At 40.7% G+C, this 20,512-nt stretch overlaps 1 protein-coding gene across 1 annotated transcript in view; it reads right to left on the minus strand.

Annotated features, from left to right (window-relative positions):
* Positions 1–20,512, minus strand: part of LOC122558738 (dynein axonemal heavy chain 5-like) — a 274,642-nt gene that overhangs the window by 199,188 nt on the left and 54,942 nt on the right. The window contains exons 15-20 of the mRNA XM_043707530.1: positions 20,245–20,451; positions 18,558–18,729; positions 12,906–13,051; positions 9,295–9,418; positions 6,543–6,764; positions 4,433–4,450 (exon numbers count right to left, since the gene is read on the minus strand). Coding sequence (XP_043563465.1) covers positions 4,433–4,450; positions 6,543–6,764; positions 9,295–9,418; positions 12,906–13,051; positions 18,558–18,729; positions 20,245–20,451 — 889 coding nt within the window. The remainder of the gene's footprint in view (positions 1–4,432; positions 4,451–6,542; positions 6,765–9,294; positions 9,419–12,905; positions 13,052–18,557; positions 18,730–20,244; positions 20,452–20,512) is intronic.

Here is a 20,512-nt window from a genome sequence, read left to right on the forward strand (position 1 = left end):
CTCGGCGAACAGAACCACAACAACGAGCACCCAAGCTACAAATCTTCTCACAAACTTTGATCTACAGCCCTTTCCACAATCCAGCCTAAGCTTTGGGTCCTCTACATGAATGGCACCTTTTATCACCACGAAATGCAACAAGCTAAAAGAAACCCAAAAACACAAACAACATCCTGACTGGTATAAAGCTCACCAAAGAGGAAGAGAACAATAACCGACTTTCCTTCTTGAACATCATGGTAGGACAAAAAGCCAGTGGAAAGCTGCAGACTAACATCTACAGGAAAGCCACACACACTGACCAGATACTCAACCACAGGAGCAACCATCCCAACACCCACAAACGGAGCTGCTTTAGGACACTATTCAAAGGAGTCACAACACATTGCAGCACCCTATAACTATAAGAAGCCAAGGAGAAACACCTATAAACATATTTAGGAACAATGGGTACCTGATAAGCGCAGTCCGCCAATTCCTGCACAACAGGCCTAAACAGGAAGACACAACACACCCAGAGACTCCAGTCATCTACCATACAAAGACATTTTAGAGATGACCACAAACTACTCTGGCCCCTCGGTGTCATGGTAGCCCACAAACCTACTACAGAGGAACCTCGATTATCTGAACGAGATGGGCAGGCACTATTTCGTTTGGATAATCGATTATTCGGTTAATCACGTCCATGCCTTTCCTCTGGGGCTCGGAGTTTTCTGTGAAGTCTGCTCCTCATCAGGAGACGCGCAGCACACCCCGCGTGAGCCCCCGCCCTACCCCAGCCCTGTCCAACACCACCCCCATCTAACACAGCCCCCCTGCCCTGCTCCCAACCCCGTCCAACACTGCCCCCAACTGCCCACCCCGACCTCTGTACTCGCCCAAACTCCTACACCCATTCACCACGCGCCCCCATTCCTCCCACCACTGCCCGCACCCCCCCCAATGCCGTCCAACACCGCACCCGCCCGCCACCCGTGCACCCTCCCATCCACCCCCACCACCTCTCCAGGGCATCTGGACTGGACACCAACAACAAGACTGCTGCTGCTGCCTTTTCGGGGAGTGAGTCTCCAAATAGTATGTGCGCGCACACAGACACACACACGCATGTGCACACACGCACACACACGCACAAACACACACACGCACGCGCACACACACATGCACACACACACATACATGTACACACACATACACACACGCACGCACACACACATACATGCACACACACATACACGCACACACACACACACACAGCCACACACAAAAAGTTTTACACAGGTTCCTCCGTTGCCCTGTACAGGACAATGTTGGAGAGATTATCTGGGGAAGGCGGGTGGGGGGGGGGTATAAGAGTACATCCCTGTGTAGAACTCCAGGGAAAGTGTGGGAGGAGAGAGAGAGGACAGGTGGTCAGTCATGTGGAGATGGTGCCTGAGCTCCCATCAATATCCAAGGCTGTTCTTGGCTGCATTTCAGTAAACTGGGCTCACTTTTAATCACTGTAAACAACACTGTGCGATCAGTGTTGGAAACACGCCTTTGATGTAATGTTTCCTCGAGGTCTTCTTCGGATAATCCGATATTAGGATAATTGATATTCAGGTAATTGATATCCTATGTACCTAGGGTGCCGCAGTATATTGTGACTCCTTTGAATAGTGTCCGAAAGCAGCTCTGTTTGTGGGTGTTGGGATGGTTGCTCCTGTAGTTGAGTATCTGGTCAGTGTGTGTGGCTTTCCTGTAGACGCTAGTCTGCAGTTCCCCACTGGCTTTTTGTCCCACCATGATGTTCAAGAAGGAAAGTCGGTTATTGTTCTCTTCCTCTTTGGTGAACTTTGTAGGCATCATGGTAGACCACAAACCTCCTACCACATTAAAACAACTACTGAAGAATTTAAAGGACTCAGTACATACAGCCAACAGAACAAATGTAATATACAAGGACTGCAACAAACATTACATTGGACAAACTGGCAGGAAACTGACCACCAGGATACGTGAGCATCAATTAGCCACCAAAAGACGTGACCAACTATCATTAGTATCCATAAACACAGATGAAGAGGGATGCCAGTTCAATGGGAACGATGCATCCATCCTGAGACAATCTAAGCTAAGACACATGTAGGAATTCCTAGATGCCTGGCATTCAAACTGGAACTCCAATAACAACCATATCAACTTTGACCCCATTTACCAATCTCTCAGAAACAGAACCAAAAGTGATAAGACCCACCACAACAAACCAAGACACATAAATAGCACTAGAGGCTCATTGATGATGTTACCTAGCATGGTGACGAAACATCTGAGAACAAATCTACCAACTCAGCGAGCAAACCAACAACCTGATACACAACTTGAGCTACAAATCTTCTCCAAAATCTCAAAGTGAAGACAACCCAGGGATGGCACAGACAAATGTAGAGTGAGCTAGGTTGAGATGTTTTGAGTTCTTATTATTTCATTTGCACAGTTGGATGTCAACCTTCAGTCTACAGTATCCACAAGGATTGAGTTGTTTTTCTATTTTATTTATCTGTGCAATAAAATGTTGACTTTTCCTTTCAATGATAATTCTGATCTCCTCACTTCTGTGAAAGCTAATGTGCATGCCATATCTTGCTAAAGCACCTGTGATACATTGAGGACTTTCAACACTGCTCACATGCATGAATCCTTGCTTCAAATACATGAGTCACATTAGAAAGTTCACTCCATAGTGAATATTGATGGGTTGTCCCACATCCTGAGACTACATTTGATGTACCTGACACATCCCCCCACCCCACATTCCACACATCCCCGGAATCTCCATCCACCCTAACTATCACTACAATTCTGAAGAATACAATGAGTCTTTACTTGTCTTTGCAATGCCTGAACATTCTCACTGACACTTCCAGTACTATGGACAATGAAGCTTTGAGCTTTCCCTCTATTCAGCTCCACAATTAAAAGATAGTTACGTGTGATATGGCCATTGCCAATTTCACATACTTAAATATTCCGGTACAGCTCTGAAAACCCCAAATATGGGACAGTCAATTACTTCATTAAATTTGTAGATACCTGACAGAGTCCCCATCAACTCCCATAAGATGTGTGTTCAGTGACCATCAATTGGACATTGCAGGCCTTGTTTCCACACCTAGACCTTATCATTGTCATGAGTCTCCTTGACATCTATAGTGCCTTGACATCAATCCCTAACTGATCTGTGTGAGGTCCCCTGACAGATTAGGCAATTTCTCGTCAGTCACCTTATTGATTATGAGAGAGATGCCAAGGTATGGCAATTGAAAAGCTGCAAATGGTGAAATGGTGAAAGATTTGCCATGTATTTCATTTCTGTGAACCTTCTCAGATCCAATTGGTATAATAGTATAGATCAAGTAAACATACATTAACAAACATGCTTGTTCTATACAGTGATTGAGTTGTTGTTGTGTCACCAATGTCTTACAAGACCATAGGGGCTGCTGTCATTAGAGAGAAGGAGCTGGTGATGATTTAACCTGAGGGCCACCAGATCTCAGGTTGAGAAGGAGAGTCCTTAATGGTAACGTCAAACCAGTGATGGGAACTGAACCCACGATGCTGGCATCACACTGCTCTGTGAGCCAACAATCCAGCCACCTGAGCTAGACAGATTCCACACAGTTATCAAATACCTATGGTATCAATGTGTCCTTAAAAGTTTGATTGTAATTCCTCTCCCACCCTTTATGTCTAGGTGAAAGCCAGTCATTCCCAACTCAGATGAAGGGAGCCTGCTGACTTGGACATTCTGGTGATTTTGAACATTCTGATAGGTATCCTCATGGGGCTCGATGCCTATTAGGCACCAGCCTTCTGAGAGTTTTCTGTATGACTGCAGGCTTACCCTCCTCCACTACTGGATGCAATAGGATAACTGGCGGAGGAGTGGTGCAATGGCAGGAGATCTCTGAAGTGTTCTGAGAAGAAGCTTCTAAGGTGTTAGTGTGCCCACTCTCCAACCCTCTGTGTGCCTACGAATACCACCATGTCTCCATGATAAGCAGGGACATCTGGGCTGAGGAAAAGGTATTTTGTTCCCCTTTCCCCTTGTCATTGATGCTGAGTGCACATGGCTAGTGTGATGGAGTGTCAGTGGGACAACATCCTCTTCATCGAGGCAGCCAAGAGCTCATAAGCCAAAGCATCGCAATAGTTAGAACATGGTCAGACTCCTCCATTCTTCACTCTTGCTCACTAAGGGCTTCTGCTCAGTGTACCCTGACCTCTCTCGGCAGGTTGAACAGGTCACTTCAGGCCAAGTAGACAGCCCATTGCAGAAGTTATGCTGAAGAAGGTAGCTGGTCTCCAGCCATCCTCTGAAAGTCAGAGACATTGGGCGTTTTGTCCTCCATCTGCTGCAGAAACAGATCAATGATGTGCTCACCAGATTGTGCCTCAAAGTCTACTCTACCTAACATGTCTTGAGGTTCACTTACACTATCTGGTGGATAGTGTAAGTGAACACCTTGCTGGTGCATCCTCTGAGGTTTCAAAGGCATCATCTGTAGAGGTGGTGCTGGTGCTGCTACAAGGCTCAGGTTGTGACCTCCTTCATTGGGTTTGCTCCTGATCACTGCTAGTGCTAAGAGAAAGAATTACCTGGTGATGAAATACAATAGCTTATGTACAATCAATTGCTTTTGTGCACATCTGCAAACAGCAGCTGGTACTATTACTCTTAGGATAATCCTGTCTCCCCCTTGCACAGGAACAGTCCAGGATTCACAGGGTGTCAGGATCTTTATGTCAGCGCTTCTCTGGCCTTCTTGGCTCTCTCCACTTGGTTCTGGGCCAACTTTTCCTGTAAAAAGTTAAAGGGAAGGATTGAATACAACAACAATGTGTACAGCAGCACTTTGCGCATAGGAGGAGGTGAGCCATCACCATTAAATGAACAGGACACACAGTGCTCAGAAGGGTTAGTAGTTTGTCAGCAAAAGGCGGGAGTGAGCCATTGAGGGCACATCGTGGATGTGATACTCAGGCTTGCAAGTGATAGCCAAGCTACATGTGACATGCCTGTAGAGTGGCAGAATTAAACTGAGTGATGCTTGTCTGTGTGTGAGCTCACAGAGTCAAGATCGTGCTCCTTACCTTTGCAGAGCACAGAATATCATTCATTTTCCTGCAGGACTGCAGCGCTGGGTGTACTCGTGAGTGCCACTGCTATTTCAGTCCAAGTTTGATAGGATGGCCTCCTGGTACCACTCCCTAGGGAGAGGTCCTCGGTTCTGTCCCTGATTCCATTCCAGTAATGGTTGTAACATAGTGTCAATGAATTGATCGGTGACTTTCTGCTTCTTAGAAGGAATTCTGCAGTGTAGAAGGCAACCACCACTGGCTGAGTGAAAGCTCCTTGCAACAGGGGAAGCCTTGTCCAGCTGGGCCTCTAAATATGGCACAAGAACCTATTAACCAGAAAGTGCCACTAGGGATGAGAACTTCCAGCTTGCTCACGACCTGTGATTCACCAAGTTTTTTGTGAAACATCTTGTTTGCATAGATAATAAGGTGAGAAGCACATAATTCATAGAATCATAGAATCCCTACAGTGTGGAAACAGGCCCTTCGGCCCAACAAGTCCACACCGACCCTCCGCAGAGAATCCCACCCAGACCCATTCCCTATTACTGTACATTAGTCTCTGACTAATGCACCTAACCTACACATCCCTGAACATTTGGGCAATTTAGTATGGCTAATTCACTTGACACGCACATCTTTGGATTGCGGAAGGAAACCGGAGCACCCAGAGGAAACCCATGCAGACATGGGGAGAACGTACAAACTCCACACAGACAGTCACCCGAGGCTGGGATGAAACCCGGGTCCCAAGCACAGTCAGGCAGTGGTGCTAACCACTGAGCCACCAAGCCATCCCATAATTGTGTGAGATAACTCCCTCCAAACTTTGCTGGAGTGGCACCATCTAAGTCCAACGTGGGAAATCTCAGCCTATCATACTTCTATCAGGCCAGGCAGTTTTTGTTGAGAAGTGCATTTCTGGAAAGAGACAAATTGAAAAAGAACTCAGAAAATCTTTCACACTTCTCCCATATTATAGTATGCAGCCACCGTGAGGTGCTCCAATATTTTCCTTAAGGGTGGACTCAAACCAGTCAAATTAAATTTTACCAGCGTTCAGAGCTGTAGTAACAACAGACATAGTGTGTTTCTATAGACCATATGATTCCCTTAACATCTTGAAAAATGAATAATATCTTTGTTTCTATCCTTTATCATTTAACCGTTTGAGTTCATCCAACCACTTTCAATACTGTGTTTCTTCCATAGTCCTGCAAACACTGCCTTTAATGCTATGCTTTTCAATTTACTAATTCAAGCTTCAATGCTCTAATATTTGACTAAAAGAGTATTTAAGTGACCAAATCATTCATATTAAAGTATTTAACTTTAGGTCTTAAATTGAACAGAAGATACCCTCAGACATCAGCAAGCAAAATTGATGAAACTCGGAATCTTACCCTCATAACGAATCTTGTGAGAACTATGCATGCGTTTTCTTAGTGTTTCAAGGGTGTTGCGTATGACCTTAACAAGTGCGTCCACATTTCGACGGCTGAAGTGATTGAGCAACTCCTTTGCCTCTTGCTTCAGAAATTTGGGATCTTTTAATCTCTTTAATGTTGAGATTGAATGAGCATCTGGAGAAATGCCCATTGAGGACTGGAATGGTGCTTTTGTTTCATTATTTTCTGTCATGAAAAATAAAATCTTGTGAATGCCTCCATGCCAATAGCTCATAACCTTGAAATTCAGCCATACAACTCCCAATTCTTGTTGCAATCAAATTTCTTAGACTGAATCACAGCATTTAGCCTCAACCCTTATCCAACACTCAACACATGCATGATTGATCTGTAACTCACTGCACCTGCCTTTGCCCCATATCCCTTAATAGTTTTGGTTACACATATCCTATCAATCTTAGTTTTAAAGCGAACAAATGTCCTGATTTCATTCCTGAAGAGCTTGACTCCAATTTAAGCTACCTACCCTAACCTTTGATTGCTGTAGAAACAACAGACATAGTGTGTTTCTATGCACCATATGATTCCCTTACCATCTTGAAAAATGAATAACATCTTTGTTTCTATCCTTTGTCATTTAACTCTTCGAGTCCAGGTCTCATTTGAGCTAATCCAAACTGCACTATCTTCCTCAGGTGCACTGCCCACAGTTGTACTTCAACTGAAGTGGCATAAAGTGGGGCCATTCAGCCCATCACATCCATGCCGGCACCAAAATCCTGTCAGTCCCATTTCCCTGCTCTATCTCTGTAGCCTAGCAAGTTTATTTCCCTCAAACTCCATCCAATTTCCTTTTGAAGCCCACTTCCTAGGCAGCAGGTCATTACCATCCATTGCATAACAAAGTTCATTCTCACACCCCTGGCAATTCTTGGTTGAAATGTTAAATCTTTGACCCCAGTTCTTTATCATCAACTAATACAACTAGCTTTTCATCCTCTGCTTTATCTAAACCTGTCATGATTATGCACACCATGTTGAATCTCTACTTAATTTACTTTACACCAACAGCTTCAAAGTAACTTTGTAGCTAAAATCTCTAATTTAAGTTTAAGACCAAAAGATATTGGAGTAGAATTAGGCCATTCAGCCCATCAAGTTCCATTGTTCGATCATGGCTGACGTGCGTCTCAACCTTATTCTCCTGCCTTCTCCCTGTAACCCTTGATCCCCTTACCAATGAAGAATCTATCTATCCTGATCTTAAATACACTGAGTGACTTGGCCTCCAGGACCCTCTGCAAGAAAGAGTTCCACGGATTCACCAGCCTCTGGCTGAAGAAATATCCCTTCATCTCAGTTCTAAAGGTCATCCTTTCACTCTGAGGCTGCGCCCTCAGGTCCTAGTCTCTCACACTCATGGAAATATCCTTTTCATGTTCACTCCTGCCTTTCCATACTCTATAAGTTTCAATCAGATCCCCCCCTCATCCTTCTGAACCCCATTGAATACAGACCCAGAGTCTTCAACTAGTCCTCATATGACAAGCTCTTCATTCTCAGGATGATTCTTGCAAACCTCCTCTGGACTCTCTCCAATGTCAGAAATCCGTACTTAGATATGGGCTGCAAAACTGCTCACATAATTCCAAATACTGACTGGCCAGAATCTTCAGCGAAAGTGGGTACTGCAGATGCTGGAGATTAGAGTGGCGCTGGAAGAGCACAACAGGTCAGGCAGATGGTGATTCCTGATGAAGGGCTTTTGCCCGAAACGTCAATTTTCCAGCTCCTCGGATGCTGCCTGACCTGCTGGGCTTTTCCACCACCACTCTAATCTTGGCCAGAGTTTTATACAGCCTCAGCAGTACCTCCCTGCTGTTGTGGAACATAGAATATAGAACAGTACAGCACAGGAACAGGCCCTTTGGCTCACGATGCTGTGCCAAACCTGTATATTCCAACAAAGCTATGTTGCATCCTTTCAAGCACCTCCTTCCTAAACATTTAAATGTCCAACCAGACCTGAGTGTTTCTCCAAGTGTCTTTGTATCACTGCAGCATAATTTTTATCATCACGTATTCTAAGTCTTTGATATTAAGGCCAGCATTCCATTAGCAGCATTTTTGTTTGTTTTTGTAACTATCCATCAGATTTTAATGATCTATCTACATGGAACCCAAAATGTATTTGGACCTCTATTGCTCCTCATTTTCCATCAAGTACTCTGATTTATCTTTTAGAACCTTAAAGTATGATTATGATGCCCATGATCCTTTGAAACAGGATATTATAAAATTGTCATCTTTCCAAACATTCAATTTTTTTTTAAGTATTGAATGATATAATGAAGACTTCCTTTATCATTATGCTTTTTCTTAATGTTACGCTAATATAATTGCTTGCATAATTGTAGGTTCCCACAAAAATGAAAAGTGAAACAAGGGACATCATTTTAAGCTCAAATAAATCAATAAAATTCTACATAAGTAACCATTTGAGAAATTCAGAAATATTTTACATCTGTTCAGGTCCCAAAGCCAACACATTACCCAATGATGCATTGTATTAGCTGTGCTCAAAATCTTGTTGTGATATTCCATCAGTCCCTGTTTTACATCCATCAGTAGTGAGAAGGGGAAAGCATTGACATCTCAATATATTTAATCACTTTTGGATTTGTATCTCAACAACAGAGGAACATTAATCCTCATTAAAGCAAGATGTATGAGGCTCATTCCAGCACTGTTATACCTTCTATAGCATCATTTTCATCATCTGAATCCACATCGAGCAGCATCTTAATGAGTTCATTGGTTGCTACTTCTGCCAGCATGCTCTTACTTTGCAGTGACTGGACTCCTTTGATGCACATATCCTATTTAAAAATAGGTGATAGTTAAACATCAAGTTTTCCCAATTTTTTTCAAAATACATTTGCATGTATCATGGTAACAAATATATAGTGAAACAAAAGAAAGGCAACACAGACTAATTATCACAACAATGAATCAACACAATTCCAATGTTGCATGATATTTAGTTGATTATACTAATTTTTCCTAAAACAACCTGAACTCTCCATTCCAACTACACTGGGCCTCTTGTATATCCTCTCTTCCGTCAGCGCTATTCACAGATGAACATTCATTATCTCAAATTATGATGAGTTTACAATCAAGGGAATTTAAGACAGCATGGGCAATGAGAAAGGTTTGTGGAGGAAGTTGTACAATTACAAATCCTCTTGTGCATCCCTGACATTTGTGTTCGCTAACATGTACACCCTTGTTTCCTACCATCTTGTGGTTGTTGTGATATATTAATTTACGCATTGCAGGCTCCCATTCCTGATGAAGAGCTTATGCTCGAAACATCGTCTCTCCTGCTCATTGGCTGCTGCCTGACCAGCTGTGCTTTTCCAGCACCACATCTTTTGACTCTGACTTACAGCATCTGCAGTCCTCACTTTCTCCCATTATACCAGGAATGTCAGCAGTTCAATAAATGACTTTCAGTGTTTTCTAGCAGCATATGATTGGGTTTAAATCTTTGACATGTTTAGCATCCACTTGGTGTACTGAGGCTGTTTAAAATTAAAGGGAAGATTTGAAATTAAAAATATCACCAAGGTCAGTGCTGATCAGAAATTGCTGGGGGAGGCAGGTCACAAGTACTTTGGAATATTCCTTACATTAATGCGCTCAGCCTTTAAATAATGCACTTGTTGTTGCTTAAGGGCTGGATTTTAAGGAGTCGATAGGACTGAGCACAGAGGCAGGTGGATGCAGAATTTAGTTTTGGAAGTTAACATGCCAGTTTCCAGGCCATTAACACAAATGGAATGGGGAGGGGAACATAGAGCAGTGGGAAGGCCACCCCAGTCAAGCAGCAAGAAGCCAATTACGGCTACTTAACGGCCTATTCAGGTCTAATTTAGAGGTCAAGTAGAATTTTCCCATCAACCTCCAAAGCTTCTCCTCTTAGAACTTTGAGACATGGCTGTTTGATTGAAGCACATGCAATGTGTTTCGGATTTGTTATCTTGCATACAAAGTGTCCTGGCAACAGGATTGCAATGAAAGGAACTGGTTTCTTCCAAAATGTAGCATTGAAATGCAGAACCATACTGTGAACTGGAGATGTCCATGGTGAGATTGGTCCATATCAGATGTCAATATCTGTGGATGGGGGGGGTGCTGTGTGTGCTTGTTGGTCCGTGGAGTGTGCCAGAGATGGTAGTGCCTGATATCGAAGATTCAGGTCAGGAAGAACAAGCAGTGAAGTGCCAGGTAACCACATTGATTTGCATGTGGGGAATTGTCACTATCGAGTCTCTATGTGGCAGATGAGGACATGGAAAACTGCAAGTTAATGAGATGAGATTGGGTAATAATGAGATGTTAATGCATGCAAATACACTTCTAACTACTCATTAGCAAGAATCTCTAACAGACAGTCCAAAACCCCATAAAATATATTAAGAAGGTAGCCTAGACCCTAGCTTTTTCTTATTTCAAAGGTAAATGCGAGGTGCTGTGTTCCAGCTACAATTCAATTGGTCAAGCTACTCGATGTTAAGCAAAACACAATTTATTCAAATATTATATTGGAAATATACCATGAGAAAGAGGAACTTGGATAACTTACCCCTATTGGAAAACTTAACAGAATAATAGGTTATTTTACTACTAAATAGTAACTTTTCCAATATAGTAACGTTCCACAAAAGTACCCTTGGCAAAAAGGCAAATTCAGAAAAACAGATTATCTCATGTGCAATTCTATTAGCAAGAAAGAGATACATGCAACAGCTCCGCAGAGAGAGAGTGTGTAGTAGCCAGGAGAGACTGTCTGCCTTCCAACTCTGCTGAGACCCCAGCAACAACAGCAGGAAGCTAACTAGAAATCCTGGATCTGTAAGACCACACCCTCTCAAGCTGCTTCAAAGGACTCACAAGTTGTTTATCTTCTAAAACTGCTCAGTGCCTGTCCCCCAATCTCTCTTGAAAGGAAATCCGGACAAAGCACACCTCTTAAACCTACAGTATCTTCATACCATTCAACACGGTTAGAAAATGGGACAGATTGCTCTTGCCGACTAAACGCTCTTTGCTGGATGTCGCACACAATTCTCTCAATTTGCTTGCCATGGTTCCCAAGGTTCAGGGCTGGGAAGATTCTACCTAAAGTATCATCAGAGCTTTGTGTAAAAAAGAACTTGCAACTCAAACCATCATCTGATATTTGAACCTATGCCTGTATAATTAACCTCAGCCATCATATTGACTCAGAGTCATATTTTAAAGGCATTGTACAATTTGTCTATTTATCTTGTAAGTTGTATATTTTATGCAATGCTTAGACATTAAATGGTTTAAAATATTCAACCTTTAATCTGATAATGGTACATGGGCAGCAGAATGGGAGTACACATTATGTAAAGTTTGGGAACCATAGGCCTATACCCACTGGTGGAATCTTTCCTTTTAGACTTGTTTCTTCTCCTGACGTGCTTGAAACCACCTCCCTGACAATACTTTTGGTTGCTTCTCCTAATATCTCCTTCTTTAGTTGAGTAACCAGTTTTGTTTGATTCCACACTTTGGGATGACTTCTAGTGTTAAAGGAACAATGCACATTTTTGACAAGTTTCTTGTCTTTATAACCACCAAATCCCGACTCTCAGGAGCATATGAAATTTTCCATATATAGTAAACGATTTAGCAGTAGCTCTTGCTATGTAAGTAAACAATGCAACAATTTTATGAATTGTATGCTTCCATTAACAGTCCCAATAAATGCTTAATGTGGTTTTTATAATGTTTTGGTTGGAGAAGGAAGATGGGTCAGCAGAAGACAAGATGTAATCTTAGAAAAGCGCAGAGAAAATCAGCTTGGGAAGGCAGAAAGAAACAATTCATTGTTTGAGTGATTCAACCCCAAAATCAAATGAAATACAAGAAATTCAGGGCCTTAGTACAGCATCACAAACTGCATGAGAAAAATTCTGTTACTTTATGCCAATGCCTGCAATGATTTGAAAACTACAAAACCCTGGCCCAACCCTTTTGAAAGGAATAGTGATAGACAAGAGAGAGTCCTGCAATTAACTTAATTTCTGTATGCACTCCAATCAGTCTTTTTTTGCTAATTTGTGAACTTCTTGATGTCAGTACTGAGGAACAGAATAACAGTACCCATTAAACCAAAAACTGAAATCCAGCTCTTCTCGGTCAGAAGTATATTCAAACAAATCCTAACAAGAAAACAGATAAAAGGTAAAATGGGGTCCTGCATACTGATCCAGTCCCACCAATGGGCTCTGTTTAAGAAGACCCCGTACACACAACAGTTTGCTCTACCTGTGTGCGTTTTAAAAACTCCTCACACGGCCACGGTGTTCCCTCAGGAAATGCACAAAGTGATGTGGTACTTATATCCTGCAGGATCCGATCTATACGATATTCAATGAGGTCATTAATTCTGCAAACCAGCAAATCAATTTCTCCTTCAAGACAGAAACATTGGAATAATTTAAATAAAGGATGAAAAATTCATAATCAGAAAATTAATCCAAAAACGACAAAAGGAAGAAGAACCATTTACAAATCTAGAAATATTGTATTATTTGATATTGGATTAATAAAACATGTAAATGGGGTATATCTATCATCATAATTGAAGACATGTATGCTTTTATGCTGTTCTAACAAAACAAAACCAATTGATGTTCAAAAATACTATTTACCTAGTTGCATACAATAATATATTGTCTTTACAAAAATATTGCACAACATTTGCCCTAATTTTGCATTCAACAGTTAAGCGAAGCCATTTTCCTCAATCCTCAAAGAATCCTACCCAAAAAAGACCTGGTAATTCATGTTAGATTTCACCTTTACCAATGTTGGTACTTTGGAGAATGTCTGGCATCCAGTAAAAGTGATGTTAACACAGGCTAAGTCATCAATCACACAGAAAAATTCTCATACACAGCAAAACAGGCAGAAAAATGCATTAATTATCTTTCAGCTTTTATGTTATAGAGAGAAGATCAACATTAGAACACACATATGGAATAAAAGGTAGACATTAATACATCACTAAATATTTAAAAGTATTTTATTATTTTTAAAGGGCATTATCATCTTAGAGAAATTTGACATTACACAAATATAAGTTTATCATGAGTCACAGAGTCACAGAGTCACAGAGATGTACAGCATGGAAACAGATCCTTCGGTCTAACTCCTCCATGTCGACCAGATATCCCAACCTAATCTAGTCCATTTGCCAGCATTTGGCCCATATTGCTCCAACCTTTCCTATTCATATACCCATCCAGATGCCTTTTAAATGTTGTAATTGTACCAGCCTCCACCACTTCCTATGGTAGCTCATTCCATACACGCACCACCCTCTGTGTGAAAAAGTAGCCCCTCAGCTTCCTTTTATAGCTTTCCCCTCCCACCCTGCACTAGTCTGGACTCCCCCACCCCAGGGAAAAGATCTTGTCTGTTTAACCTATCCATGCCCCTCATGATTTTATAAACCTCTATAAGGTCACCCTTTAGAAGTAAGTATAACTCACAGAATCATAGACGTGTATAAAGATTAGATTACTTACAGTGTGGAAACAGGCCCTTCAGCCCAACAAGTCCACACCAACCCTCCGAAGAGCAACCCACCCAGACCCATTCCCCTACATTTACCCCTTCACCTAACACTATGGGCAATTTAGCATGGCCAATTCACCTAACCTGCACACTTTTGGACTGTGGGAGGAAACTGGAGTACCCGGAGGAAAATCACGCAGACACGGGGAGAATGTGCAAACTCCACACAGACAGTTGCCTGAGGCAGTAATTGAACCCAGGTCTCTGGCGCTGTAAGGCAGCAGTGCTATCCAGTGTGCCACCATGCAGCCCACTGGTTACAACCCAGAAGAAAGCATTGGCCAGTTACGTCTATGCGAGCCCTCAGACGGAGCAATTCACTTCATGCTACTCTCTTGTGTTTTCCCTGTAGCCCCATATTCCCCCCTTTTTAGAAAAAGGTTCAATTCCCTTCTAAAAGCTTCAATTGACCCTGCCTCCACCATACTGTCAGGCAATGCATTCCAGATTCTTACAATTGGCTATGAAGAAAGAAATTCCTCATGCTGCCAATGCTTCTTTGCCCAATATTATAAATCTTTGCCCTTTGGCTCTTGATTCTTCCACCAATAGGAACTGTTCGCCCCACTTCTTTGCTCCAGACCCCTCATGACTTTTCATACCTCTTTCAAATATCCTCTTAATTTTACTCAAGGCTGTAAATTTGATATTAACAACAAAATAGAGGTTTTTAACACAAAATGAAGAAAGAAAATAAAAAAAACAAGCTATCTAAGTATATCACAGTCTGAAAGATTTCAAACATCGGCAAAACAAAAATCACATCTATTCAGCAACAACATTGCTTTACAGTTAATTAAATCCAAAAGGAATTTTCCTTCCCTCTCAAATCTGTGAGTTGACTTAACTGTTTCTTTCCAGTATTGGTCCTGTGAGCTGTGAGGCTTTTTCCCTTATGCATTCACACAGCTGAGAGTTTAGACATATCCAGTTAAAGAGTCAGACAGTATGGAAACAACCCTTCGGTCCAATTAGTCCATGCCGACCATGTTCCCAAACTAAATTCGTCCCACTTGCCTGCAATTGGCTCATTTCTCTCTAAACCTTTCTTAGTCATGTTCTTATTCAAATATCTTCTAAATGTTGTAATTGTATCTGCATCTATGACTTCTCCTGGCAATTCATTCCACACACAAACCACTCTCTGTGTAAAAACGTTGCCCCTCATATCATTTTTAAAACTTTCTCCTCTCACCTTAAAACTATGCCCCCCAGTTTCAGCTGGCCCACCCTAGGGAAGCGACCCTTGTCCTGCACCTTAACTATGCCCCTCATGATTATCTGTTTCATCCAAACACTCCTGCTTTGGAATTTTTCACAAACTACAACTCTAACACTTAGATAATTTATTCCCTTAACTGCTCTGAACAAACTCCTTTTTCTAGGAGTAATTATTCTTACATCCAACTTCAGTCAAGTCTCTTTCAAACTGAACCAAACAGTTTCCCACCATTTCGATTTTTCTAAACTAAAATCAATACTTGACTATTTGAAACCCAAAACAATGCAAAACTATTTCAATGTTTCCCCACACCTTTCTCATAAGACTCCACAACATAAACAAACTTCCATTGCTCACTGAGCTGGAAGATTCGTTTTCAGACGTTTTGTCACCATGCATCTTCAGTGAGCCTCTGGAGAAGCAGTGTTGGTATGGCCTGCTTTTTATTTATGTGTTTGGGTTTCTTTGGGTGGGTGATGTCATTTCTTGTGGTGATGTCATTGCCTGTTCTTTTTCTCGGAGGGTGGTAAATGGGATCCAAGTGCTGTGTTTGTTGATAGAGTTCCGGTTGGAATGCCATGCTTCTAGGAATTCTCGTGCGTGTCTCTGTTTGGCTTGTCCTAGGATGAATGTGTTGTCCCAGTCAAAGAGGTGTCCTTCCTTATCTGCATGTAAGGATACTAGTGACATGGGCATAAACCTTCTCAAAACTCAAAAACTTCCATTAACTCACCAGAAGGCCAGCAGTCATCTGCTGTCTTCCACATTCTGCTTAAAATTATTGTTCTGTAAAGAATGGCCTAATTAATTACTAAATCCCTCCCAAAACTCAATTGAAAAGTTTAAAGTCAAAACCATTAAAATATATAAATATATAAATGACACTTCTCTCATACATTCTGCATTGTTCCTACCAAATTAAAACTCTTGTACTTCTCTGCCTTAAAGTTAAACTGCCACTTATGATGTAGGTGATGTTATTTATATATATTTTAGTATTATTGAGCTTTGAGTTTGAATTTTTAATTTCAACTCATGACATATGGGTTTTCTATGAGTTTGAAGGTATTTAATGATTAGCTTGAATGTATTCTGTAGCCACAGTGATTTCTTATGAAACAAAGTACCCAGAACAGAACATCAGGCTTTCTTATGGAATATTCTATACTTTTTTTAAGCTTGGGAGAAGCACCTATCGCTTACAGAGGAATCTTTCAGTTTTAGGTTCAGTTTGGGACAGCTCTGCAGAGTTCTTAGCTGCAGATGTATGTGTAAAGCAGTTGTTCCTGAGAAAGGGAGAAGACCGCTTAGATTAGGTTTGATTTGATTTTAAAAATTACATCAGAGTTTAATAAAGAATTGTTTGGTTGTGTCAAAACTCTGAAGGTGTTATTTAAAGTTGTGGAAGTTTAATCTCTTGTGTGAAGGCTCCTGGAAGAAGCTATCAGAGTCTCCAGACTGGGAGTTGAAGTCACAGTTGGATTAAGTTTACAGAAGTGATGCAGAAGGAGATTATCTTTAATGTAAGTACTGGTTAGGATATATTTTTGAGATTTGTTAAGGAGTGTTTTTGGGATTTTGTAAGGAGCAATTTGGGATTAATTGGATTACATTTTTACCATGCATTTGAAATCTTTAAATTTTTATTATATGCAAATAGTTTCATTTATTCTGATTTATCTTCATTTATTTTGTGTAATAAACACCTTTTTTCTTGTTAAAACAATGTCTGCTATATTGCATGCTTGTGAATCAGTGAGAGACTAATTCGTTAAATCAAAAAAGAACCAAATATGATCTAACAGGCCAGATTTCTGTCTGGGATCTAACCTGTCCATCATAATATTAGCTGAGATCATAAGACACTTGCCCACCCATTCCATCAAGCTGTCTACGTTCTTCTAAATTTTGGATGTAGGTTTGCTCGCTGTGCTGGAAGGTTCATTTCCAGACGTTTCGTCACCCTATTAGGTAACACCTTCAGTGGGCCTCAGGCGAAGCACTGCTGAAAATTCCTGCTTTCTATTTATATGTTTGGGTTTCTTTGGGTTGGTGATGTTATTTCCTATGGTGATGTTATTTCCTGTGGTGAAGTCATTTCCTGTTCCTTTTCTCAGGAGGTGATAGATGGGGTCTAACTCAATGTGTTTGTTGATAGAGTTCCAGTTGGTAATGACATGCTTCTAGGAATTCTTGTGCATGTCTTTGTTTGGCTTGTTCTAGGATGGATGTGTTGTCCCAGTCGAAGTGGTGTCCTTCCTCATCCATATGTAAGGATACTAGTGAGAGAGGGTCATATCTTTTCGTGGCTAGTTGGTGTTCATGTATCCTGGTGGCTAGTTTTCCGACTGTTTATCCAACATAGTGTTTGTTACAATCCTTGCACAGTATTTTGTAAATGACATTAGTTTTGGTTGCAACCAATACCAATACTCGATGGATGGAACACTAATACTAGATTTCCATATCTAGGGTACTCAATAGTGTCCCCTACAGCGGAGTGAGGAATTGCTGACAGTCACTTCTCAATTTTTTTTCAGTATTTAATTCTACATGTACAGACTGAAGAAGATGTTATCGATTTCACAAGGATAAGGACAGCGAATGTTAATAGTTTTGTCATCATTGTAACTGCAGACTAAAGCATTAAGTGTGGTGAGAAAATCACTAGGAAAACTCGAGAAAATCTCAAATTATTTATCAACTAACCTGGAATAATTTTGACTTTGAACTATAATGTAAATTATGCCATATCAACTCGACCAGCTGATAAACACCTCTTCCATGTTCCTTTTCTATCAAGTTAAAACTCACACAACACCAGGTTATAGTCCAACAGGTTTAATTGGAAGCACTAGCTTTCGGAGCGACACTCCACCTGATGAAGGAGTAGTGCTCTGAAAGCTAGTGCTTCCACTTAAACCTGTTGGACTATAACTTGGTGTTGTGTGATTTTTAACTTTATAAACCCCAGACCAACACCATCATCTCCAAACCTTTTCTATCAAGGTATTTATTTGGTGGCCAAGCGTATGTTATGCATATTGCACTATCTTACAAGCTCAAAACGACCTTCCTTACATCAAACTGGTATTGTTAGGAATAGAATTTATTACCTAATTTTGCATTAACCTTATCCACAAACAAGTCATTGTTTAATGATGTCCAGTTAAGTGTTACAAGTCCTGGCTGAAAGGCTTCATCAATCTTGTGCACATAAGGTGCAATAAGGGTCTCATAGATCGGCTTAATCCTTGCACGTAATCTGGAGTTCTCTTCTAGCAAGAGCTGGAAATAATCACAAAAGCTATTAGTATGCTTAACTCGCTATTTAATATTCAACAAAAAAAAGTCATTAGGTTTAGAATTTCTTGACATAATCGGCAAAGCTTTACTCGGGCCATTATTTTTAAAATCACCCATTATAAGTAATTGAGGCTAAAAAAAAATGAACATTTATTTCACAACAGGGTTGGATAATGTAATAAAACAGAAATATTATGCTGTAATTGTTTTGAACTGTTAGACAAGACAAAATTATAATCAAGAAATCACTCCTGTCTGTTTTTATACGTGCTTGATCTCTTTTTGTGCTTGTGTGAAACTTCAGTGCTGAAGCACAGAATATATTGCTTCTGTTATAAATGTCAACATTGTTGTAATCTAGTAGGGTCAAGCAATGACAATTAAGACTAAATGGAATTTGGAAAAAAGATAATCATATGGTGATTAAGGGATAATTGGGTGAGCATTTGACTGGGTATTATATATATATATGTAATCAGTGTTGTTGGAGTTTATTCAGTGTGAGTAGAAATAAAGCAAAATTCTGCCTCGTTAAATGTGTGCCTCGGGGCCAAATGCTGACAAGTGGGACTAGGTCCGATTGGAATGTCTGGTTGCCACGGACAAGTTGAACTGAAGGCTATACAACTCTATAACCAGCAACAACCTCTGGTATTTAATACACATCAGGTATGGTATACCTCAATAGAGATTAAAAGTCCCTCAAGTTTATGCAAATAATGTACCTAACACCAACTTCAAAACTCACGAGTTCTACCCATCTCCAATTGTCATTTCAAAGTTACAGCATTTTGTCGTTTTCCTTCTAGTTCAATTTGTCAACAAGAGCGACTCCAAAACACCAAGATAACAAAGTAGGGACAAAAACATGAACCTAACCTCAAATGTGTAAATTGGCTTACTTCATAATGTGTGATATTACTCTTTTATGTAATTGAGGTTTTCTTTGAACTACAATTTACGTATTTTGGAGTCGTGGTCTCAGGATAAGGGATCAGTTATTTACAACTGAGTTGAGTTGAAATTTCTTTATTCAAAAAGTTGTGAATCTTCGGAATTCTCTACCTTGGGCAAATGTGGCAGCTTGGGTTGTTGAGCATATTCAAGACAAAGATCAACATAGTTTTGGATACAAAGATTACAAATGGATACTAAATGATTGTGCAAGTAGTTGAGGCTGAGGTAGACAATCAGCCACATTCTTGTTGAATAGGGGCCAAAAACCACCTCCCACTTCTGCTTCCTTTGTTTCAACATAATGAATTCAAACAGCACTTGGATGAATTTGAACGAAGTAAATTCAGAGCAGACCTTTCCCATGTGTTGAATTTTGTTTAAGCATCAGAAAACAGATAATGTACTTCTGCTGGAATGTTTTGGACAATCATTTTGTACAACAGTATTCATTTATATACATTGCTGCAACTTGTGGAGTGGAGAGAATGCATAATCCTTCATGTATTATCATTGTTCCACTTCAGCAGCCATCATGAATACCTGCAGCTTATTGTACATATTTTTCAAAGAATGCCGCTTATGTAGAAGTGCTTTTGCAGTCTGGGGGATCTCTAAACCCATTCGAGCCATGCACTCTGCCTCTCTTATCAAGACTGTGAGATAAGGGTCAAAGTTCACAAACATTTCGCCAGTGTCTGGGTGCTTCACCAATAATGATGCCTGGAGACCAAACTGGACCGTTTCCATCTGAAACAGGTTTGCATAGAATAAAAACATCGAAGCAACACTAAATAATATTACCATATTA

This window comes from Chiloscyllium plagiosum, chromosome 17 (genome assembly GCF_004010195.1).
Source record: "Chiloscyllium plagiosum isolate BGI_BamShark_2017 chromosome 17, ASM401019v2, whole genome shotgun sequence".
NCBI lineage: Eukaryota > Metazoa > Chordata > Chondrichthyes > Orectolobiformes > Hemiscylliidae > Chiloscyllium > Chiloscyllium plagiosum.